General features: G+C 40.0%; 4 protein-coding genes across 4 annotated transcripts; 2 read left to right on the top strand and 2 right to left on the bottom strand.

Annotated features, from left to right (window-relative positions):
* Positions 1-256: 256 nt before the first annotated feature.
* Positions 257-669, top strand: LOC6650375. The gene is made up of 2 exons (XM_002072653.2): positions 257-306; positions 380-669. The coding sequence occupies exons 1-2, from the start codon at positions 297-299 to the stop codon at positions 646-648; spliced, it is 279 nt and encodes a 92-aa protein (XP_002072689.1). The 5' UTR covers positions 257-296; the 3' UTR covers positions 649-669.
* A 2310-nt stretch (positions 670-2979) lies between these two features.
* Positions 2980-5569, top strand: LOC6650374 (pro-resilin). Its single transcript, XM_002072652.4, has 2 exons — positions 2980-2988; positions 3048-5569. The coding sequence occupies exons 1-2, from the start codon at positions 2980-2982 to the stop codon at positions 5376-5378; spliced, it is 2340 nt and encodes a 779-aa protein (XP_002072688.1). The 3' UTR covers positions 5379-5569.
* Positions 5570-11745: 6176 nt separating this feature from the next.
* LOC6650373 (high-affinity choline transporter 1) lies at positions 11746-15979 on the bottom strand. The gene is made up of 6 exons (XM_002072651.4): positions 15326-15979; positions 14292-14677; positions 13633-14217; positions 13236-13557; positions 12900-13172; positions 11746-12839 (listed from the first exon to the last, which is right to left on the bottom strand). The coding sequence occupies exons 2-6, from the start codon at positions 14563-14565 to the stop codon at positions 12476-12478; spliced, it is 1818 nt and encodes a 605-aa protein (XP_002072687.1). The 5' UTR covers positions 14566-14677; positions 15326-15979; the 3' UTR covers positions 11746-12475.
* A 7345-nt stretch (positions 15980-23324) lies between these two features.
* On the bottom strand, positions 23325-25605 carry LOC6650372 (major heat shock 70 kDa protein Ab). The gene has a single exon (XM_002072650.4). It carries the CDS (start codon positions 25380-25382, stop codon positions 23454-23456), a length of 1929 nt encoding a protein of 642 aa, XP_002072686.2. The 5' UTR covers positions 25383-25605; the 3' UTR covers positions 23325-23453.
* Positions 25606-25880: the final 275 nt, after the last annotated feature.

Below are 25880 nucleotides of genomic sequence, written 5' to 3'. Positions count from 1 at the left end.
AATGGCATCAATTACTTTAATAATTTGCCCAACCCGCCTGAAAAATCGGCGCCCCCTCTTTTGTCTCCTTTGTTCCATCGATTTCGTTGATTCTATTTTGGACACTTTTCCTCTGCGTCTTATCGCTGTCATGTTGTCTATTTTGGGTTGCTCTTGATAATAATCAACGGAAGCGCGTGTCAATTTTTCGCGTGTTCTTGCCTAGCCTATAAAAGACGCAATTGCCCAGAGTCGAGCGCACAGTTCTTACATTTTCTGTGTGTGCGTTTCCGGGGGAACTTTCTTACTTGCTGAACATGAAGTACGGTGGGTGTAAACAGATAATTAGAGTCTAAAGGATAATTTCGTTCTCGTCCTATCGTTTCTATATATTTTCCAGTATTCGTTGTGTGCGCCATTCTGGCTGGCATTTTTGTCGTTATCTCTGCTGACGCGGGACGCTCGGCCTGCAAGGATGAGTCCGAAGTGGGACAAACCTACACTCATCACTTTGATCCGGCTAAGTATTGGCTCTGCGAGAAATTGGGCGAAGCGGCCACCGAAGTGGACTGCCCCAATGGCATGGCCTATATGCATCTACTCAAGGAGTGCATACCCTGGGCCAGTTATATCTGGAAGAAGCCTGAGATGCCTCCAACAGTGGCCTAAATAAATCAAATGTTGACAACAGCAATGAAAATAATTTGATTGGGTTAGCGTGGCGTATACGCAATGCACATTTCTACAACATGTACCGTTAGCCATTGGCAGATTCCGCCACTGAACTTGGCCTGGCAAACGGTAAACGGCAAACTTGTTAGCATGCCGGCGACTACCAACAACGATCTGGTTTTGGGTTTTTGGTCTTTCGTTTTTTCGTTTATCAATGCAAAAACCGCAAAAGCAAAACAAAAAACAGAAGAAAAAAGCTCCATTTGGCAGATGAGCGCCACAATAGAGGGAGCAAGAGCGGCAGCTTTTTTTCGATTTTAATAATGTTAGTCTTAGTGTTTGTTGTTGTTGTTGCTCTGCGGAGAGTGAGTGCATTTGAAGTTACATAAAGTAGCCGAAAAAAATAAGCTAACATAGTGGATAGTGGAACTGCCGCTGCCTCTGCCTCTGCCAAAGACGATGGAAGCTTTGTTATTTTTGACTTTGGCTTTTACTATTTGTGTTAGCTATAAAAGTGCATGCTGCGCATCAGTCGACAGTATAGTTTCAATCCGTCCATCGGCTGAGCCTAACATCTCCAAGTGAAATCATCCGCACAGACCACAGAGATTATAGTCATTTTTGTGGGTGCTTAAAGAACGGTTAGTGTGCCAGCAGTACCAAGGATAAATATTAAGAACTCGAAGTGAACCCACTGCAGCGAATTAAGGTGCACAGAATAAAGGAAACAAAGCTATCAATAGGTATTCGCAGGATTAATTGCCCTTTCACCCAGTGAATTTAAGTAGTTATCGATACCGCATCGATTAGTGTTGACATCCGAATAGTGAGCTAACTAATTAATCAGCTAAGTGATATTCCAGTTCAATAAAATAAGAACTGATCAAGTGATCAATTTCCTTAATTTTTAATAACACGTTAAATCACACATATGTTCTATGAAACTAGAACGTCAATTTAATATATATTTTCGGAAGAACTCGTATTAAAAAGAACAAGGCAAACAATCTAGAATATTTGACTTTATAGGATTATTTTTGAAAGATTCACCTTTAGGCCAAGTTGCTTCTCGTTTTGGTCCTTTTGTGAGAAATTTTTTTGTTCACAAGAAGAATCGTTGTCATTAATTGCAAAATCGAATCTATTTAAGTACAAATCACTTTCAGTTGGCTGATCGTATGTAGTCGGGCTGCCTCGCGTGGCATCCAAGCTCATTAGCTATGGTTGCTTGCATAAGAAGCATAACCAATTAGAAACTCGACCAATGCAACATGAAGACACTTAGATTGCCTCACTAGCGCGGGTCACTAGACACTTGCGAGAGTAGAGAAAATAATTTACTAAATGTATGTCTAAAGGTATGTAAGTAAATATTTTTTGCAATACGAGCCACAGTCAAAGCAATATAAAGCAGCGGAAAGTGTAGAAGTGGGGGGAAAGAAAAAAAAATTAAGTTAAAGAGGAGAAACAATAATTGGCAGCCGTTAAGAAAAATATATGTCACTCGGTGCTGCACGCACGCGATGATGACTAGGCGAGGAGGCAGAGGTGTTTAAGGTGCAGGAGCATGGGGAGATAGTACATTGGAAAGTGGGGGCCAACTCCAAAGTAATGGATGAAAAGTCAAGCCAACCCAAGTCTTGTCAGTTGGCAATTTCGCACTGTTGTGTTTTTTGTGTTTCTGTGCGATTTTGCAATGTCATAAAATCTACGATTGCACGCCCACACTTCACAAAGCATAGCCATAGAGAGACCTAGAGGCAGCTTTGGACTTTTAGCCGGCGGCTTCTATTCAATTGCCTTGATATAAAAGAAAAGTTTCACTTTATATTGCCTCAGATGATGATGATTATTATAGGATTTGACTGCGGCAGTGGCTTTGACTTTGGCTTTGCTTTGGACTTAGATTTGGCCGAGTGAATGGAGTAGTTTAGCATAAAAGCTGAACAACTATTCGGTTTCGGTAGTTGGCCAAAAAAAAAACACCCAATTAGGGGCGAATTTTTCACGCTTGGACAGTTGGCCAGTTCTTGGCATTGGCCATCTGTCGACAGTAGAAGATTGATGAGCGATTGAAGGCTTTCATTTCTCGGTCATAGCCATTAGGTGCTGGGGTGGCTGGGTCAACTGGCCAACCACTCCATGCTTCAGTACATATAGAAAAAAAGTTATGCAAAGTTATGTAATTTACTTTACAAAGACTCACTTTCTTTGGCGCTTCTCTTTCATTTTTATGCATTTGATTTTCTTTTCTTTTCTGTTTTTATTTTTGCATCGGCAGTTTGGATAATTTGCATTTGAAACGCAGCAGCAGCAACAACAGCAGCCATGCGAGTGGTAAGCAAATAAATGCCATTGACCGATGCGGCACAGAAAACTAATTTCCTCATTTGCAGTTTTCTCGTATTCTCGTCGTCGCCGTCCTCATTGTGGCTCTGGGCTACGATGTGGCTGGAGTTAAACGTGAGGCACCTCTGAATAACGGATATTTGCCGCCGTCATCGGCACCACAGAGACCATCCAGCAAAAATGGAGCTCCTCCTGCTAGTTCGTATTTGCCGCCAGCTTCGGGACCTGCTCCATCGTTCGGCTCCCATTCCCATTCGCATTCTCATTCTCATCACGGATCTAGTGCTTCATCTAGTAGCTATTCGGCTCCATCGTTTGGCGGATCTGCAGGAGGTCCTTATCCGGCTCCGGCTACCCGACCTTCCAGTTCGTACGGTCCCCCCGCGCGTCCATCTGCTAGCTACGGCCCACCACCCAGTCGTCCGAGTCAATCGTATGGAGCACCACCACCAGCCCGAAAACATCAACCTCGTCGTCCTTCTTCGAACTATGGCCCACCTAAATCGAACCCTGCTCCACCATCTCAAAGCTATGGTGCACCAGCTCCACCATCTTCGAAATACGGCCCACCCAAATCATCGCCGCCATCCCAAAGCTACGGCGCACCAGCACCACCTTCGTCTAGCTATGGTGCTCCACCGAAACCACCAACATCTTCTTACCTCCCTCCTTCCTCTCGTCAATCGCAATCCTCTTCCTCATATGGAACTCCAAGTGTGAGCAGTTTTGTTCCTCTGCCCTCAGCTCCGTCATCAAACTATGGTGCTCCATCCAAGACTCAAACTCTGGGAAGCAGTGGATACACTTCTGGTCCTGCCGCTTCCTATGACGCCCCAGCTGCCCCCTCTTCTTCGTATGGCGCTCCGTCAGGTTCATCGAGCTTAAGCTTCTCTTCGTCGCCTTCGTTCCAGCCTATATCTGCGCCCTCGTCTAGCTATGGGGCTCCCAGCGCTAGCTATAGCAGTGGAAGCTTCTCGTCATCATATTCTGCCCCCGGTTCGGGATCTTCCAAAGGTGGTTCTTTCGCATCGGCGCCAGCCTCTTCGTACTCGGCACCCAGTCCAAGTGCCAATGTAGGCGGATCTTATCCTGCTGCCTCTAGTTCGTACTCAGCCCCCAGTTCAGATTCTTCAAGAGGAGGGCCTTATCCATCGGCGCCATCGTCTTCCTACTCAGCACCAAGTCCCAGTGCAAATCGTGGTGGATCCTATCCAGCTGCCTCTCCTTCCAGCTCGTACTCTGCTCCCAGTTCCGGATCAAATAATGGTGGACCTTACCCATCTGCGCCATCATCTTCATATTCTGCTCCTAGTCCAAGTGCTAATGCTGGCGGTTCTTACCCAGCAGCAGCTCCTTCCAGTTCGTATTCTGCTCCTAGCTTGGACTCTTCAAGCGGTGGACCTTACCGATCAGCGCCATCATCTTCATACTCTGCTCCTAGTCCAAGTGCCAATGTAGGCGGATCTTACCCAGCAGCAACTCCTTCCAGTTCGTATTCTGCTCCTAGCTCAGATTCTTCAAGAGGAGGGCCTTATCCATCGGCGCCATCGTCTTCCTACTCAGCACCAAGTCCCAGTGCAAATCGTGGTGGATCCTATCCAGCTGCCTCTCCTTCCAGCTCGTACTCTGCTCCCAGTTCCGGATCAAATAATGGTGGACCTTACCCATCTGCGCCATCATCTTCATATTCTGCTCCTAGTCCAAGTGCTAATGTTGGCGGTTCTTACCCAGCAGCAGCTCCTTCCAGTTCGTATTCTGCTCCTAGCTTGGACTCTTCAAGCGGTGGACCTTACCGATCAGCGCCATCATCTTCATACTCTGCTCCTAGTCCAAGTGCCAATGTAGGCGGATCTTACCCAGCAGCAACTCCTTCCAGTTCATATTCTGCTCCTAGCTCAGATTCTTCAAGAGGAGGGCCTTATCCATCGGCGCCATCGTCTTCCTACTCGGCACCCAGTCCGAGTGCCAATGTAGGCGGATCATATCCAGCAGCCCCATCGTCGTCTTATGGTGCTCCCTCATCTGGTGGTGGATTCAGCTCCAGCAACTTCGTTTCTTCAAGCGGTAGCTTCTCTTCAGCCCCGTCTGCTTCATACAGTGCTCCCAGCGCCCCATCCAGCTCCTATGGAGCTCCATCCACTAATGGTGGTTCTTCATCTTCACAAAGTTTCTCCAGCAGCGGTTCTTCGTCCAGCTACAGTGCTCCACCATCTGGCGGTTCATCTGCGTCTGGCCCCTACCCAACTGCCCCATCAAACTCCTATGACGCACCTGCCCAGGATGCCGGCTATGCCTACTCGGGACCCAGTCAGGATGTTCCTGACACTATTCAGCAGGGCTACAGCTCCGATGGTGGCTACACCTATCGCAAGAAGTGAGGATCATTGAATCTCGATTAAGTGCCTTCGAATACTCGTCGTATCCACAAGCATGCATCCCCAACATCATCTCGCCATCTGTATCTACTTGTAAATTATTCTCTCCCAAATTGACAAAAAAGAAAAACAAAAACGAACTAAATACCTTCTCTTTATCATACTTCTGCTCATATATTCTTATACATCCTCCACCCCCATTTAAATCCATTAAAATTTTAGTTATAATTCATTTATACGTTAGATATACGTATGTACATCAAAAAATCATTTCAACATTTATTCAAATAAAATTGAGAAATATACATACATATATGCGTTTATTCTCCTTTTCCTTGAATTGATTAATCGTTGCTGAACGATCTGCTAACCCTTCACATTCATGACATGACTTGAAATTCTTGCGGTCTGCTAATTGGCAGATCAAACAAACGACAGTTGAAGGTTCCCCTCAAGTATGCAAATATTGGTTAAAAAAATACCGGATATAACTACATCTGCCACAACATCGACTTTACGTGCCAATTCATCTGATACTAGCCAAGTTAGCAGCAGCAACGACAATTAGAGGGGGCGATTCTTGAGCGACACCAGTTATGAGCCCATTTTGCCGATTCCAATCTAAGATCGAGATTACCCGTTAATTGCCAGCAATGGGTACCATTTAAATTATCAGCCAGCTAATTGACTCCCCGACTTGTGTTGACTCCCTTCGAAGCTGTCTTTATCCGAATTAACAAACTAGTTATTGTGACTAACTGTGCCGTCTATTTAACTGCAGTAACTATTTCCACATAGATCTCTTTTGGATCTTCTTGTGTGAAGCCATTGTTCCAGCAAACACTGAAACGCTAACCAAGATCTGCATTTTTATTATGAGAAATTTCCGCTCGTCTATTGTCTCAAATTGTCATTGGAATAGGTTCAGCTTGACGGATTGTCTACCGATTGCACAAGCATAGGGCACTTACTTTACATTAGTATATTATTCAGCTAAATTACAATACATATATAAATTACAGAAGCTTTCAAAGTATTTCGATTTTGTACATTTTAATTAAAGACTCCAGTTTAACTGAGACGTCATAAAAAATGATTAAGAAAATAATGATTACATGGTAACTTTTTAGATCTAAATCCTAAGACTAAAACAAACGAGTAAAGCTCCTGAGATTCTTCTGTAATATATTTTTAATAATAATTTAAATTGATAGAATTATTGAAAATGCCCCGTGTTTAGGAGTCAGTTTTGTAAGGACAGATGTTAAATAATATAAAATAAAATATAACTGCTCTACGGTCAAATATCAAAGAAGCTAACTTCGGCTATGCCAAAGCTTATATACCCTTGCAGTCCTTGGCAATAATATTTTTACATTTTGAAATTTCTTTCCCTGCAACTCAATTCATCAATACACAAACAAAACATTCAAATTATTACTCTTTTTACTATATTTTTCATTCTTCCTTCATTCCCCAAGCAAAGCACGGCACTCATACACATACAGTTCATGTAGCGTTGACGTAGTAGGCAGCAAGCAGCGCTGCCGGCAACGGTTAAACCGATTTATATTGACTGTAACTTGTGTTCTATTTATCCAATCGGATTGAAATTTTGGGATGTAAGATTTTATATATAATACTATCATATTGGTAAATTTCATGTACTCAAATTCAAATTTCTGCAAAAATGTTTCTTCTAGAACTATACGATATAGTGGTCCGATGCTGACAATTTTCATACTTTATCTGCTTCGGGCTATAAGTAGCTGAAATATAAAATTTTATCCTGATAGCTCTTAAGATGGCGGCGTAAATTTGCTTTGCAGCGTCTTATGATGATCAAGAATATATATACTTTACGGGGTCGGAAACGTCTCCTTCTGTGCGTTACAAAGATCTGACCAATTTAATAATATATAAATAATAATAACAAGGGTATAAAAAAGGAGAGGGACTAACAGCGACCGCGCCGAAAATTGTAAACCCTTGCAAGTTTTTTTGTTACTGTTCATTCTCTACGTATAGCCGTCAACGTGAAAAAGGTTTTATTTAAAAAGTCTAAAGTTATGGCAATGGGCGCATATAACATTCCCTTTCATCATAAGTTTATATGCCAGCGGTCTATACGAAGTTTTCGCTGATCCAGATGGACGGACGGACAGAAGGCGGGACATGGCCGTCTCGTCGTGGTGATGAAGAATATATATGTTGTATTGTATTAATGTATACGATATAGTTAAAAAATTTAAAACCTAACACTGGCAACTAAGGCCTTCGGCTTATTGTTAGACGAAAACTACATCCATACACTAGCCTGGGATTCGAACACGGATCCTCGTTGTACTGTTGACTAAATGACTAGGCCACTTAGACAACTCATCTACAGAGGACTGCAAGAAATACATGTATATACCTTATATGGTGAAAGATGTATCATTCTATGAGTTGCACACCTCTGACCAAATTTAATATACCCTTTTTGCAAGGGTATATACAACTTGGTTCAAGGTACTTGTCTTCTGTGGAGTATAAGCCTATGTTCTGTGTGTTTCTGTGAACCGTAATTCATATCAAAATAAAGAATATGAAGTATGTACGTAATGTATGTAATACATATATAAAGTATGAACTCAAGGATACTAACAATCCCGTTTGGTGCCGTATCATTAACTTGAAGGTATAAATTAATGACCATCTCAACTTTACACTTAAATTTGACTTTATGCCAAATACTTGGCCCAGTGCGTGTTTGTTGGTGAAATGTATTAATACAATGATCAAACTGACTTCAGACTAAAATTACCAAGGAAATTTGAAATTAGTATTTAAACTCTATTAAAAATATTGCAAACATTCTTTAAAAGAATGCAATAGTGCATTTGAAACAAATCCGCATGAAACCGTTGTCGGATTGCAAAAATAAAAATTCTATTTGAGTCCTATTAATCTGCTTGCGATTTCAGACCAATTTCACTTCAATTGGCCACTGTGCTTAGAAGCCGAAATAAGAGCCGTCTGTGGCTCTCTTGCAAATTTTTGTCATGAAACGTTAACGGCATAATTTTAGATTACGTAGAAATATAAATGTTTATGACAATTGCTTCAAAAGTAACGAAGTTATTGACAAAAGTCACTGTTTTCAACCGATCGTTCCTATGGGAGCTATATGATATAGTCACCCGATCTTGATCAAACTTGGCAAAGTCGTTAACAAGCGTTATAAACTCTCTAATATTAAATTTCACGACAATAGCTAAAAAAACTAGAGGGCCGGGGCTAACTTCGACCGCGTCAAAGTTTGAATACCCTTGCAACTTTTATGGTAACTCTTTCCTTACCTATAGCCATCAAAGTGAAAAAACGTTCAAGCTAAAAAGGCTAATATTTCCGAAAGAACGGCCTACATAGGAAATAACGAAGATATTGATCAAATTCACTGTTTTCCACCGATCGTTCCTATGGAAGATATATGATATAGTAACCCGATCTTTATCAAATTCGACACAGTCATTAACAGATATATTAAACTAACAAATGTTTAATTTGAAAGCAATCGCGTCAAAAGTAACGAAGTTATTGACAAAAGTCACTGTTTTCGAAAGATCGTTCCTATGGAAGCTATATGATATAGTCACCCGATCTTGATCAAATTTGGCACAGTCGTTTATATGTGTAATTAACTCACCAATATTAAGTTTCATGACAATAGCTCAGAAAATAACGAAGTTATTGAGAAAAGTCACTGTTCGTGACTTTGCCATTTGTATGGGAGCTATATGATATAGTGATCCGATCCGGCTGAATCCGAGATATACAACGCCTGCAGTATATACAAGCCTACATGCAAAATTTCAGCTCTGTAGCTCTTACGGTCTAGGAGGAGTTTGCGTTGATCCAGACGGACGGACGGACGGACGGACGGACGGACGGACATGGCTATATGAACTCGTCTCGTCGTACTGATCAAGAATATATATACTTTATATAGTCGGAAATGCTTCCTTCTATGCGTTGCACACTTCTGACCAAAATTAATATACCCTTTTTGCAAGGGTATAATAACGAAGTTATTGAGAAAAGTCTATATGATATAGTGGTCCGATCCGGCTGAATCCGAGATATACAACACCTGCAGTATATACAAGCCTACATGCAAAATTTCAACTCTATAGCTCTAACGGTCTAGGAGCAGTTTGCGTTGATCCAGACGGACGGACAGACGGACAGACGGACGGACGGACAAGGCTATATAAACTCGTCTCGTCATGCTGATCAAGAATATATATACTTTATATGGTCGGAAATGCTTCCTTCTATGCGTTGCACACTTCTGACCAAAATTAATATACACTTTTTGCAAGGGTATAAATATAAAATAGTGAAATATAAAATAAAGGAAAACTAATTAGATGGTTTTCAGAAAAATAAAATTGAATGTCTATTTTGCCGGTCTGTCGAGGCAGGAAATTAGTTCGGTTTCTTATCGCCAACTCTCTGCTGAACAGAACTTTATAATTACTTGAATTTCGAATTTAAAAATTCGATTAGATCAGTAATCATTCAAACACTCAAAGTACTACACTAATTAGTTTATAAATATTGGAAATACTAATCGCCTACGCCAATTTGTATTTCAATAAAGCAAAGAAAAACAGAGGGTTGGGGCTAACTTCAAACGCGTGAACAAAAGTCACAGTTTTCGACCGATCGTTCATATATGTATAAGCTATATGATATAGTCATCCGATCTTGTTCGAATTTGGCACACTTGTTTATAAATATAATAAACCCACCAATATTATTAATTATTATTAATTTCACGACAATACCTTAGAAAATAACGAAGTTATTTTGGAAAGTCACTGGAGCTATATGATATAGTGGTCCGATCCGGCTGAGTCCGAAATATACAAACTGTGCAGTATATACAAGCCTACATGCAAAATTTCAACTCTGTAGCTCTTACGGTCTAGGAGGAAGATGCTTCCTTCTATGCGTTGCACACTTCTGACCAAAATTAATATACGCATTTTGCAAGGGCATAAAAACACAAAAACACACACACAAATTCATTCTGTATCAACAAAGAAACCACTTTAATTTATATATATTTATTTTTGTTATTTATTGAATACTTTGTTTTGTTGTTTATTGATTTTGTTGTTGTTGGTTTTTGTAAGTTTTTTTATGCTTTAAACATTGATATGTATTCATTTGTTTATATTCAGTATGTCATTATGAATTGTTTTTTTGTTTCTTGATTAACATAATGCCGCTAAAAATAATAATTAGGTATATTTAATTACATTTGCAATACATCAAATGGAATATGCCAAAGTTTGAGTAACAATAAATACCTAATAGATAGATAGATAGGTAATTGATAGTAATTGGTATACATATGATAGAGGTCCAACAAAACGGCGTAGTATCGGGGAATCTTTACTTAGGTAGATAAAACATTTGGTGGTTTTTCTTGTTAGTTAGTAGATTTGCTTAAAACAAACGATTTAATTCAAGTTCGATTCTTATGTACACATATTGGTTTATATATATATTAATATTTTTTTTATTCATTTAGTGTATTTTTGTGTTTTTATTTTCTTTTGTCGGAAAAAGAGTTGAAGACTCTATTGAACTTTAGCCGAAAATATACACTCAGATCGGATGTAAGGGTAACAATAGGTAACAACAAACAAATTAAAGTATTTTATGCATTATGTATGTATGTATGTATTTCCCATGTATTAAGTAGATCAAACATTTCATTTATGTAAACGTTAAAAATAACTTTTACCCCAATATAACAAACATATGAGGCTCAAGCTCAATCAAAAAGCAGTCAACATTTATTACAATTAAGTAGATTAGTTTACAAACATTTATATTCATTCATAGTTTCTGTTGTCGGTTAAGTAACAATTAATTCTCAAGTTAGTTATGCAACGAGCCAAGTGAATCAAATACAAATACAAATAGGTACTCAATGAATAGTCTCAAAAACATTTTGAATTCATTTTCAGAAATTGTATTCGGTTTGACGGGATTTAGGCAGCGTGTGTATACAATTGAGTTAGTTTTTTTTTGCCCAGAAAATTGATCTTCGGCAGGTTTTTAATTTTCTTCTCATAGATTTTTTGGGAGGGGTTTTGGGACTCTAAATTCAGTGTATGACATTTCTCTATAATATATATAGGTTTATGTATAGGTATATTTTAGGTACTACGACGCAATATGTTCGAATTACTTTTCTTTGTTTTCGTTAATGCATTAACTCTGCTTTTTCTTATTTTCTTTTATACTTTTGTGGTTTTTGCTCTTTGAGAGCAGCTAAAATTCCTTTTTCTATATATTATCTATATGTATATATATGTATGCTTTATATTTGTGTATGCTTAGACTAACAGTGATATGTATGTATAGTACGATATGTAGATAGATATTATAATATCCAATGTATATATATATAGATATTCTCTCTTACATATTAAACTGTTACATTCATGATATGTATTTGTTGTCTGTCATCATTTTGATATGTATTCATTATATATCGTTTGCCCATTTTTGTAGTTTTGGTTGATTTCGTTATCGTTTGTTTTCTTCTTTTTTTGGAAGGACACATGATTCACATTATTTTCTTTGTGTTTTCAAGGGGAATGCGGCTTTATATTGTTTTTGGTTCCAAACATGATTTACAAGTTGCCAAAACTTTGCCAATAAATACGTATATTTAAATGTCCATTTTTCAGTTTTTCTTTTCTTCATTTTTTATGGGAAATGCATTTAATATGTTTTTCGTTTGTTTTTTTTAGGATTGTTATTCAAACATAAAAATCTACACAACAACTTGGCAAAATTATAAATAAGTTCTACGTTCTCAACATTCTGCACTGTTTTACCTGAGCACTTGTGTGTTTCAAAATACTTTTCACTATCAACATCATCAGCCCCGCCCACTCTGGTTTAGACCGCCTCCGTTTCTAAACAAGCGCAACTTAATCAAATGAAGTTTAAACAAAATATATTGCATAGTTGTAGGCGAACTAGTTAAAATACTGTGCAATTCAATCTAGTCCCTAATCCATTGCCATTGCTCAGAAAGCAGTATTGTCCTGCTCTGGCGTGGGCATGGACTGACTTACCTGACCACCCCCACTGCCCGTGGCCTTGTCCAGCATTTTTTGTACTTGAGCCTGGGCTGTTTGCTGATTTAGGCGTCGGGCCTCGGCAACTGGTAGGTCATCATCGGATTCCAGAGCTGGATTAATCCGCCCGTTTCGCTCATCCTTGCCAGCCATAGTCGCAGCACCGTAGGATCGTGCCAGGGGACCAGCCATTACCGACAATTGCTCGCCAGATTCGGACTGGTCGTCCACACGTTGCACATCTTCGGGTATGTTGACCACACAGCGGAAGTAATCATAGCTTGGCGGCAATTTACCCGATTCAAACATCATTCTAGGGGAAAAACAAAAATTAAGAGAACTGAGGTAGAAAGCAGTGATATAGTGAACTCACTTGGTCCACCAGGAGACAAAGACCAGTGTGATTAGGCTGAGCAACATGGCCATTGTGCGAAAGGGGAACATCTGTTGCTTTTCCTCCTCATCGTATCCGGGATACTTGATAAAGGCGGGTAGTCCTAAGATGGCCTCGCCACCGGACAAGCGGATTAACAAGGCCACAATGTACGCAGCCAAACTTCCGTAGGTGTTGCAGTGCTTCTTAAAGTGCACCACCATCAGCAGTTGGGGAAACAGGATAACGTAGACTAAGTCCGAACACATGGACCTGAAAGAAGTCGGGTTGCACTTATGCAGATGTCAATCAGACTAAATTATGCAATCCAATTACCATAAGCCGTATATCGAGGGAATGGTGAGGGCCATTATGGTGGCCAATATGCCAACCACAATGATGGCGACGCGCATTACCCAAATGATTTCCATTTCGGACGCCTTCTGACGGAAAATCAATTTGTAAACATTGCGTGCAAACATGGAGGCGGCCGAGAGCACCGAGGAGTCGGCCGAGGACATGACAGCGGCAGAGACGGCTCCCAGACCAAAGAATGAGACAAAATCCGGCGTCAGATATTGCAATACCATTGGCAAAATCATGCTTGTCTCGTCCACGGTGAGTGGATAGGGACCCTTATAATCCGTCTCATTCCAAGCTGCAAGACGCAAAGAAAAACAATGGAAAAGCATGATGAACATCTTATTTTTCATGTAGGACATTTCTAACTCACGCGTTGCTTTGGCTATTGCTCCAATTAAGACGGGCGGTATGGCCATTAGGATGCATCCCGCTGCAGCTACATAGGACAACAATTGGGCCCTCCCTGCTGTCTTGCTAGAGAGAACACGCTGGAAATAGACCTGCCAGGGAATACCACCGAAGACTAAAAGTAGGCCGTAGTCTATGTAAAACCACCGTTGCTTCGGCTCCACATGCCCAATCCAGTCCACATCCATGTCGCTTAGACTGCGCACATGCTCATTGGTCCAGGCAAATGGTATACACATCCACAGACCAATGAAAATACAGAATAGCTGGATCACATCCGTATATGCCACCGAATAGAGGCCGCCGAAGAGTGTGTAGAAAATGGCAATGCATGACGACAAAATCACAGAAGTGCGATGATCCATGTCTATGATGACCGACAAAGTGGCACCCAGTGCGGCCAGAATTCCCGCAGCCCAGAATACCTCGCCACAGAGGGCAGGCAAGAAGAGGAGGCCGCCCATTCGTTCGCCAAACGAGTCCTGCAATGGATCCAGCATGGTAATATACCCCTGTTTGCGCATCGGATTGGCAAAAAAGATGCCACCTAAAGAGAAGAGACAGGATAAAAGTCATTTCTTAGTGTTGTTATGTCTTGAGAGACACTCAAGTTGAACTCACCGAACACCAAACTAAGGGCATAGCCGAAGGGCGCCTGACACCACACCAGGCCCGAAGTATAGATCGCCTCCGCAGTGCCATTAATGTATCCGCCACCCACCCAGGTGGCTGTCATGGTGAAAATGCCAACAAACAATCCAATCGAGCGTCCAGCCAACATAACCTCCTCCTCTGAATCATTGCCCGACTGCTTCTTGCGCCCTGCCCAAATACCGACCACCAGAATCAGCAGATAGAAGAGCACAATGCTCACAACGCCAGCAACGTTAATCATTGTTGAAGTTTATGGAAAGACCACCTCCTAGCTAGAGTCCAATTTATTTCACGCTCTCTTGTTCTGCCTTGTTGTTACTTGACACTCTAGGAATAAGTTTGACCTTTACCCGCTAAAAGGGAAGAAGAAGGAAATAAAGGGTATAGTAAAATATTATATTCATTACCATATTTCCAAGTCAAGATTTTACACACAGTCCAAATTAACCACTTTCATCCATGCCGCAAGTAACTAATTAGCGTAATAGTTGGATGCATTAAGTTACTTCTGCCTTCAGCTTATTATGATTAACTGCCCTCTACCCGATGCACAACATTAAATATTTAATCCTTGCATTGGCCATGGTAAACAAAATGTAGCAGCTGACCTTTCACCAAGGATAGAGCCCCCAACCCCAACTCCCCAACCCTGAACTACGGTATTAAGTGTGTTAATGGTATCGCAATTTACTTGAAATCGTTCGGTTTGTGGCTCTTACATAACGAGATCAAAAATACTATAGAGCAGATTATCAATGTATTGATATGCACGTTACCTTAGGCCAAATGCATTAACAATTCATAAGCACACACTCGACTACGTCACACTTCATCCAGTCCCTCCAACCTCCCCCCTTTCCGAATATTTGTATAAAGTCTTCATTCACAAAAAACCTGACAAAGCTCTGAGCGCAGACAAAAGACCTTCGAGCGGCCCTATACTCATATTTATACAGGTTCGATTGCTCTCTGCGCATGATTTCGGCTCAACTCAAACTCACCTTTACCACCAAGTTCAAATTGGCAGCGTTGTCGCAAGGCCTGTGGGCGACGCGTTATTCTTTAGTCGTCTCGATGGCAAAAGATGCGCGCCAATCAAATGTGCCTCAACCTCAACTTATGCAACATTTTCTTTTATAAACCAAACTTGTAGTTTCACCGTTCCGATCACAGATCCTCCAAAGCGAACCACAATAAGAAAATTCGATAATAATAATAATAATAACAGTTTCAACTAGATTCTACTTTAATATAGGAATCAACAATGCGATTTTAGGAATTACACCGGCGGCACCAGCAGCAGTCGCCCCAACGGAGGGACGTCTTTTGAGACGGACTGTTACGCGTTTTGAAGTGTAGCCCGCACATGGGAGACGGGAGACGGCTGCATTAAACTAATGTGTTTTTTATCACTCTCTCGCCAACTTTCAATAATTTATAGGGAAAATGTGTACGAAAAAGGGAAACTTTTCCAATGTGCGCATCAAAGTATGCTACAACTTTGCAATCGTTTTCCCCGCACTCAACTAACAACTATGATATCGACTTCGACTGCTTCATTGGCTAGTTGACTAGTTGGGTGAAATCAAAAAGAAGGAAACCCACGTTGGCCACATTCAGCCGTTCCGCGTGCTAGCGTTTCGAGCGACAAAATACTAACTGAATTGGAAGTTTAAGTGCTGGAGTCCCAACAGCGGCAACGATGGCCTCGTGAACACGAAACGCCGACGAGTTCATTTTGTTCTGTATGTACGCAGGAATTTTACATGTTCACTCACTCAGGCACATGCCTGGAAGCGGGGGTAGTGTTTATCCATTTGCAGCACACTTGGAATAACCCGCTTCGGGGAAATTCCATCCCCGACTGTGGAAGTGAAATGTGGTGAAAAGCTTCTGTAACCTCCCTGTGCAGACATCGTTAAATACATGAACACATGATGTAGATGAATACAGAAACTGCGTTCATTGTGGTCATGAAATCAGAACAACTTTCTGCGAAAGCGAAAGATTGTAGAGTATACGATTTTACAATTGAACATAGAATTCACAAATATAATAAATGTATATACATATGTAGGTATATATATTTTCACAATTATAATGTTATATATTATGACAATCATTTGGAAAATAACAAAACTATTGATCTGCAACTGAATTATGACCGTTACTATGAAAACTATATATGTATGTACATATGTAAATGCCCACTTCAACTCAATCCGAGATTTATGTACCATTAATCTAGTATTCCAGTTACATACCAAATTTGGTGACTTTGGCTTTGTTAGTTTTCGCAAAAATAAGTGTTTAAGAATAAACATCGTGTTCATCTGAAATGGCTTCACCAAATCAGATGCACCAAGAAATATACAAAACGAAACGAAAACATAAAACAAAAATAAGTCATAAAGATTCATATAACAATTATTGCTTAATTCCAAACAAAACATGCATCCACACTCTGTGGAAAACACTTAGGATTATAACAGCGGCGCGGTATCAAGTAGTCACCGCTGAGCATGAAATATAAACAATTTTCAACCCCCGAAAACGTTGGTCATTAGAATAAGTATTTTTAAAAACAAGTGTCGCCTAGAATCTAAGAGTTCATTTATATTTCATATTTTGAATTCAACAAATGAAGATTGGGTTATTTTTCTTTTCTCTGGAAAAATTTTTAAACAGCCACTATCTGCACGTCTAGTATCCAGTATACATATCCAATTTAATGTCGTTAGTTTTATGTATGTATGTTCCGGGAACGGAAGGGAGCGTGGGAAAAAGTTTGAACAATTTGTTTCCGCGCGCTAATAAAACGAGTCTACATACCAATACCATTTGGTGCCTCTAGCCAGGCCCGGACTGGGACCCTGAGGGCCCACCGGGCATTGAAGTTGAAGGGCCTCCTATACTAGATGCTTGAAAAATTATGTCGAGGAAAATGAAAGGTACACATTTTTAGGTTTTACATCAAGTATGATCGCTTATGTGAATAAAAAAAAAACGACTTCTTACAAACAAACAAACAATTTTATTTGCCTATCGTTTTTCAACAATGCACTTCTACGTAAGGCGTAATTTTACTAGATTTTAAATCATTGAACAGTCAAAAGTTTTTGAAGTAAATTGCTCTGTAAGTATAAGGCTTTAATAATGCGTTCATTTTCAATTTGATTGAAGTTTTTTTTTTGAACTGACATAAGCAAGAAAGTTTCTAAAATTTTGAAAACAATGTCTAAAGTTGCAGTAGCTTACAGGGCTTCTGAATTCCAGGGGCCCCAGCGTCCATCAGTTTATTACGTTTCAAAAATGATTCGTACTGAGAACCTCGTTTGAAGGGCCCCTAGAGGCTGACTGGTATATTGCTACATTCAACTTCGGTTTTTCAAGAAAATTTTTCTATACTTCATTCGTTTTAAAGGGCCCCAGTCTTTTCCAGTCTGTGAACGACAGGGGCCCCAGCGCCCATCGATTTATTATGGTACAAAAATGATTCTTGGTGGGAACCTCGTACGAAGGGCCCTAGTGACTAAAAACTGCTACTCTACTACATGAAATTTCATTAAAAGGGGCCCCCTACCTTGAGTCCGGGCCTGCCTCGAGCTCCTATAGTCTCCGAGACCTAGGTGTTCATATAGACGAACGGACGGACAGACGCACATGGTTAGATCGACTCGGCTGTTGATCCTGATCAAAAATATATATGCTTTATGGGGTCGGTAAAGCTTCCTTCTGTCTGTTACATACATTTTGGCGACTTTAATATACCATTTCACCCTATGGGTGCATCGTATAAAAAATATAAATTTACTAGTTAGTCAGTTAGTTAAAACTACTACGAATAAACTGAGACTCAGTCAATCGGATACCAGGCTAGTGTATTCGCTGTTCGCTTTTTTGAGTTTTCAATGGTAACCACCAAGAGAAGCAAAACACCAATTTTTAATCCAACCATGTTTAGGTATATAGCGCTAAATCTGATACGCCTTGGGGAATTTGGTAAATCTTATGTTATCAGCTCATTAGGTACTTCTATTATCTCCAAAATGACAGCCTAAAAATAAGTTTCTTTTTGTTTCTTAAAAGAGCCACTCTTTTATCGAAAGAGATCTGCTCAAAGAATTTTTTTTTAAAGACACAAGGCATATACATATACATTTTATTAGGATTTGAAAAATTATATCTTGGCAGCTTTGAGAGAAGGAATATCCCATACTTACTCTTCATACTCTTGACATCCTCGACTTCACTTTTAAAATATTTGCCAGTGAGATTACTAATAATTAAATACAAAAACATATCACAATTGTGAATTTTTACTTGTTATTATTTTATTTGTAATTATGTACTTACACTGTATAACAATTTTGATACCACCAACCACTACTCCACGCGATGGCACAATTTAAAAATTTGCCACGATCCCTTGTAGAAAATGTCTTGTTTATGTGGTAGTCAATTCTGTCTGAACTGTTCCTCTGAATTCTCCCACCGATTTGAGTTCATATCAGAACTAGCAAATTTGACATCTCCTTTAAAGAATCCCCATTGTAAATATATACAGTTCATTCAGCTCCGATTTGGTGATGCGATGCAATTTTTCGAGGTCAATAAAAAATTCCCCCTCAACATTGCCGAGTCCATTACAATAGACATTCCAAGTTCCATCACCTTCCACCTTCTATATCTTCATTGCAGAAGGCAGAAAACGTAACATGTCCATTAACTTAAAATTGATAAATTCCAGATGAAAGGCCTTTACAACTGGGTTTCGGAGTTTTCTTAGTCTGGTTAATTTACAAAAAATTGTTTTGAAGATCAGTACTTTTATCAGCTAACATAGTTTGAGTTTCTTCAAAATCCTTCATACAAAATGTCACTTTAGAATTTAATTCCTTTACTTCATTATTGCGATTCTCTTCCTTAGCCAGACAATTTTCTAATTCTTTCCTTTTCGAATCAAGGTCTCTTTTAACTTTATCTCGATTCGACTTTTCGTTTGCTAAGTTCAATTTTAAATTTTAGATGTCTTTTTTCAAATTTTTTACCATGAAATCAAATATTTGTTAATTTTCGATTTTCATTAATTCAATTTCTTTCTATTAAATCTTTCTGATTCTTAGCTGCTTTAAGTTTCCCTTCTTAAATCGTATTTTTCTGTTTGTTATTTGCAATTTGTTGTATCACTGATAAAACTTTCAATTCTCGCAATATTATTCTGCTGCTGAGCAAAACCCTTCAGAATTGTTATTATTTGCTGTATGCAATTGCTCAATCTGCTCACCTTGAACTTTTAAATTTTCCATTTCTAATAATCTTTGTCGAAGTTCTATATTTTTGTTTTTAACCACCGATTGTTTCCCTTCCAGTCCTTTGATTTTCTCCTTCAACTCCATACTATTACATATAGTAAAGCTTTAATGAACTGTAGCACTAAGAGGAACATAGATCCTCCTCATCGTCGAAAAATCCACAACACTATAAACAGATTTGTCTATTATAGGGACTTTCACTTTTCACTGCATTCACTTTACACTCACTTCTTGGTCATTCAATGTTGTAGTGGATGTTGAGGTTTTTTTTGAATTCAAAAAGTAATAAATATACACAAAGTGGGATGTTCATGATGAGAAAATACATATTCCGAAATAAATTTGATTATACGTACGAACGGAGGTACATATATGGCTAGATCAAGTCGGCTGCTGATGCTGATCGTTAAATAGAATCGGAAACTCTTCTGTTAGAGGTACTTTTGGAAAAAAATGTAAGACTTTTGTATACCCTTGCAAAAAGGGTAAATTAATTTTGGTCCGAAGTGTGCAATGCATTGAAGGGAGCATCTCTGACCATATATAGTATATGTATATACTTTACAGCTAGACGGACGAGTTCAAATAGCCATGTCCGTCCGTCCGTCTGGATAAGCGGAAACTCCTCCTTGACCGTAAGAGCTACAAAGCTGAAATGAAAGCATGTAGGCTTGTATATACTGTAGGGGTTGTATATCTTGTATTCAGCGGGATCGGACCACTATATCATATTGCTCCCATACAAACGGCAAAGTCACGAACTGTGACTTTTCTCAATAACGTGAAATTTAATATGGGTGAGTTTATTACACATATTTGATCAAGATCGCGTGACTATATCATATAGCTCCCATAGGAACGATCGGTCGAAAACAGTGACTTTTCTAAATAACTTCGTTACTTTTGACGCGTTTGCTTTCAATTAAACATTTGTCAGTTCTATATATCTGTTAATGACTGTGCCAAATTTAATCAAGATCGGGTTACTATATCATATAGCTCCCATAGGAACGATCGGTCGAAAGCAGTGATTTTGATCAATAACTTCGTCATTTGCTATGCTAAGCTTGTTCTTTTGCAAACAATAGACGTTTTAGATAAAACGTTTTTCCACTTTGACGGCTATAGGTAAGAAAGGACTAACAAAAAACTTGAAGGGGTATATATACTTTGGCGCGGTTTAAGTTAGCCCCGGACCCCTCTCACCCCCATAGGGTGAAATGGTATATTAAAGTCGAAAATGTATGTAACAGGCTGAATGAATATTCCGACCCCATAATGTATATATATTCTTGATCAGCATCTACAGCCGAGTCGATCTAGCCATGTATGTCTGTCCGTATGAACACGCAGATCTCGGAGTCTATGAAAGCTACAACGACCGAATTTGGCTTATAGACTCGTGTAGTATCTAAAGTGATCAAGTTTGTTTCAAATTTTTGCCCCGCCCCTTTCCGCCCCCGCAATTAAAAAAAAAAGCGTATTTGGTATACATATATTTGCATAGTAAATGCGCAAATTTTGTATGTGTAAAGATTTTTCCCCGCCCCTTTCCGCCCCTGTAATTTGAAAACTATCTAAATTATCTCTCGTAATAAAATAAAAATAGCGAATTTTATCAAAATCGGACTAAAATATCAAAGAAGCTAACTTCGGCTATGCCGAAGTTTATATACCCTTGTAGTCCTTCACAATAATATTTTTACATGTCAAAATTCTTTTTCTGCAACTGAATTCTTTCAAAAAAAACAAAACAAAACATTCAGGACGGAGTTGTCCGTCGGATGGTGGTGGCGCTAGGTTGGCCGTATGCTTGAGTGAGCGAAATACTAACAATAAGATATGCTTGTAAAAAGCATGTGAACAGAGTTTTTTAAAAATATGTTAATGCATTTGTTATTATAAATTTGGAATATTTGTTTTACTGGTTTATGGTATACCTAAGTCGGCGAGACAACTTACTTACATTTAATCTGAGCGCTACATTTAATTTTGACGCTAATATAAAGAAACTGCAAATGATCTTGGAAAATAGATCTGTATTTATTGAAAACCATTTAGTGAATGTTTTGTACAGAAATCAAAAACCGATTTTCAGACTTAAACAACTTATTAGTTGAAAGTTCAATCCTACTTCCATTTTTATTGCGTAAAGCCGAACCGTATTTTTGCTTATAGCTTCGAGTTCTTACGATTGATTGACAAAAGCGTGTATTCATTTTGTTCAGAGGTATGCAAACCATAGAAGAAAGCATCTTCTTGATTAGAACGGCGAGACGAATTCATATAGTCATTTCCGACCGTCTGTTCGGATCAACGCGAACGCCTTCTACACCGCATAAGCTCTGTAGCTAACATTTTGCATGTGGGCTTCTATATACATACTGCACGTGTTGCGTTGCACGAGTCAACCGGATAGGTCGGTCTAAATCAGACTTTGTCATGTCTATGTCTGTTAGGTTATATATTTGTAAGTATAGGTTTTTCGGACTTATGGCAACTGGATGTCAAACGATCCTCTTTTGCAACTCAAGATCATCACAATTCTAGAAAAACCAAATAGCTAAATTCACCAGTTCATAAACGAATGCCAAAGTCCAATCGTTATTTATGAAGAGAAGGAACATTAATTAGAAAAAATTCGACATGAACTCGGAGGTTGCTTTACACATAAGTATATGAACTTCGACCGCGTCAAAGTTTGTATACACTTACAACTTTTTTTGTAACTCTTTCCTTACCTATAGCCATCAAAGTGGAAAAAGCTAAAAAGGCTATTGTTTGCGAAAGAACCGTCTACATAGGAAAAAACGAAGATATTGATCAAAGTCACTATTTTCCATCGATCGTTTCTATGGGAGCTATGTATATGATATAGTTTGGTAACCGATCTTTATCAAATTCGGCACAGCGACTTGAAAGCAATCTGGTAAAAAGTAACGAAGTTATTGACAAAAGTCACTGTTTTCGAGCGATTGTTCCTATGGGATCTTTAAGACGTAGTCACCCGATCTTGACCCAGTCGTTTGTAGGTGTAATAAACTGACCAATATTAAATTTCACGGCAATAGCTCAGAAAATAACGAAGTTATTGAGAAAAGTCACTGTTCGTGACTTTGCCGTTTGTATGGGAGCTATATGATATAGTGATCCGATATATATACAAGATATATCCAAGATATACAAGCCTACATGCGAAATTTCTGCTCTGTAGCTTCAACGGTCTAGGAGAAGTTTGCATTGATCCATACGAACGGACGAACATAGCTATTTGAACTCGTCTCGTAGTGCTGATCAAAAATATATATACTTTGTAATGTCGGAGATGCTTCCTTCTATGCGTTGCACACTTCTGACCAAAATTTATATACCCTTTTTGCGAGGGTATAAAAAGGAAAAACTTAATGACACGGAATTTGAATCGTTGTTTTACTTACCAATAAACCAAATACTTAAAAAACGAATATTGTTGATAGAGAAATGAAGAAAAAAGTCATTTGTGTTTCAACTTTGATTCAATAATTTGAATATATTTAAGAATTTGTTACTAACCTAAAACAATTGTATTGTATTGTTTTAAAGTATAGGATATAGTTGTAAACTATAAACCTAACTATATTATACAAGCACTGGCAACTAAGGCCTTCGGCTTAGACGAAAACTACATCCATACACTAGCCTGGGATAACTTAAAACAATATAAAAATTTATTATTCTCCTATGTTAAGTCTAGTGATTTGGAATGGCAAATCGACCAAAAACTCTTATCAGTCTCAAACACTAAATATATCTATGATTGTAGAATCTCTTTGGCTTAGTCGACTTCCTCAACAGTGGGTCCAGAATAGCCACCAAATCCGCCAGCCTGCTGACCACAGTTGGCACCAGATCCAGCTCCGGCCGGATGACTGGCGGACTGATGCATTCGTGTCATGATCGGGGAACAGTGTTTGGTGAGCTCCTCCAGTTTGTGGTCGAACTCTTCTTTTTCGGCTGTGGTGTTCGTATCCAGCCATTTAATGGTCTCGTCACACTTTTCAATCACGGAGGTCTTGTCTGTTACTCTGAGTTTGTCGGCACTGGCCTGCTCCACAGCCTGTTTCACGTTAAAGACGTAAGATTCCAAGCTGTTACGGGAAGAGATCCGTAGGCGCTGTTTCTCGTCCTCATCAGCATAACGCTCCGCATCGCTCACCATTCGGTCGATATCAGCTTGCGACAGGCGTCCCTTGTCGTTCTTGATTGTGATATTCTTGGCTTTGCCCGTGCTCATCTCCTTAGCGGTGACATTGAGTATTCCGTTGGCATCCATGTCGAATGTGACTTCTATTTGGGGAACTCCTCTAGGTGCCGGAGGAATTCCAGACAGATCGAAGGTTCCCAGGGCATTGTTGTCCTTGGTCATCACTCGTTCGCCCTCGTACACCTGAATAGAAACTCCAGGCTGATTGTCGGCATAGGTGGAGAACGTTTTGGTTTGCTTGCAGGGGATCCGGCAATTGCGTTCGATCAATTTGGTCATAACTCCGCCAGCAGTCTCTATGCCAAGTGAGAGTGGTGCCACATCCACCAGAAGAACGTCCTGGATCTTGCCGCTCTGGTCGCCACTGAGAATAGCAGCTTGGACAGCAGCTCCATATGCCACAGCTTCGTCTGGGTTGATCGAGAGGTTCAGACTCTTTCCGTTGAAGAACTGTTGGAGCAGGCTCTGCACCTTGGGAATCCGGGTGGAGCCGCCCACAAGTACAATGTCATGGATTTGTCCCTTGTCCATCTTGGCATCATTCAGAGCCTTATCCACAGGCTGTAGGGTGTTGCGTAAGAGGTCGGCACACAGCTCCTCAAATCGGGCACGACTTATTTTAGTGTAGAAGTCTTGTCCTTCGAACAATGCATCCACCTCAATGGTGGCTTCTGTGCTGGATGACAGGGTGCGCTTGGCACGCTCAGCCGCTGTGCGAAGGCGCCGCAGTGCCCGTGGATTTGAGCGCAGGTCCTTTTTATACTTCCGCTTGAATTCATCTGCCAAATGTGTCACTAGTCGGTTGTCAAAGTCCTCTCCGCCAAGATGTGTGTCGCCGGCAGTGGCGCGAACCTCAAACAGAGATCCTTCATCAATAGTAAGAATGGATACATCAAAAGTACCGCCTCCCAAGTCGAATATCAACACATTTCGCTCTCCCTTGAGATTCTTGTCCAGGCCATAGGCCAAAGCCGCCGCCGTTGGCTCATTTATGATTCTCAGCACATTAAGACCAGCAATATGGCCCGCATCTTTGGTGGCCTGCCTCTGGGAGTCGTTGAAGTAGGCTGGCACTGTGATGACTGCATCTGTGATGCTCTGGCCCAAGTAAGCCTCAGCTGTCTCCTTCATCTTGGCCAGCACCATCGAACTAATCTCCTCGGGCGCGAAACGCTTCGGCTCGCCTTTAAACTCAACTCCCAACTTTGGCTTGCCTCCATCGCTGACCACCTTGAATGGCCAGTGCTTGATGTCCTCGGCTATCTTGGGATCGTCGTACTTGCGGCCTATCAAACGTTTAGCATCGAATACTGTGTTTCTTGGATTCATGGCCACCTGGTTCTTAGCTGCATCCCCTATCAGGCGCTCCGAGTCGGTGAATGCCACATAACTGGGCGTCGTCCGGTTGCCCTGGTCATTGGCTATAATCTCCACCTTTCCATGTTGATAGACACCCACACAGGAGAACGTGGTACCCAAATCTATTCCAATTGCAGGCATTCTTTTGTTTTTATTGTTCTTTTACTTGAATAATTTACTTCTTGAATGATTCTTCTTTGCTTGAATTTGTAAATTAATCTGTTGACTTTTGAGTTTGTTTAAACAGTTTTAGTTGTTCACTTTTAACGTTTAATGTTTTTCAGTTGTTTAGCTTATTCAGCTAGTCGCTTGTTTTGCTTTTGCTTGTTTCTGTGATGTTATCACTTCGCTTGCTTGAATTGAATTGCTGCGAAGAGAAATTGCCGGCCCTATTTATACCTGGCCGCTCTCTTTCGGAAACTTCGAGACGTTCTCTTCGCGAACTCTCTCGAACAATCGACAGATAGCTGTGAGTGTGAGCGGGAGAGAATATGCATATTCACATATGTATGTATATCTGCCCCTGCGGTGCGATAGCCTCTGTTAGGAACGGTATTTTCTTGAAGTATCTGTTCTCTTTTGTATACCCTTACCGAACTAGTATATTCATTGTGAAGTGTGAAACGAATAACAAATTAT

The sequence above is a fragment of the Drosophila willistoni genome, chromosome 3R (genome assembly GCF_018902025.1).
Source record: "Drosophila willistoni isolate 14030-0811.24 chromosome 3R, UCI_dwil_1.1, whole genome shotgun sequence".
NCBI classification, from domain to species: Eukaryota; Metazoa; Arthropoda; class Insecta; order Diptera; family Drosophilidae; genus Drosophila; species Drosophila willistoni.
This window is presented reverse-complemented; position numbering and strand designations above follow the sequence as displayed.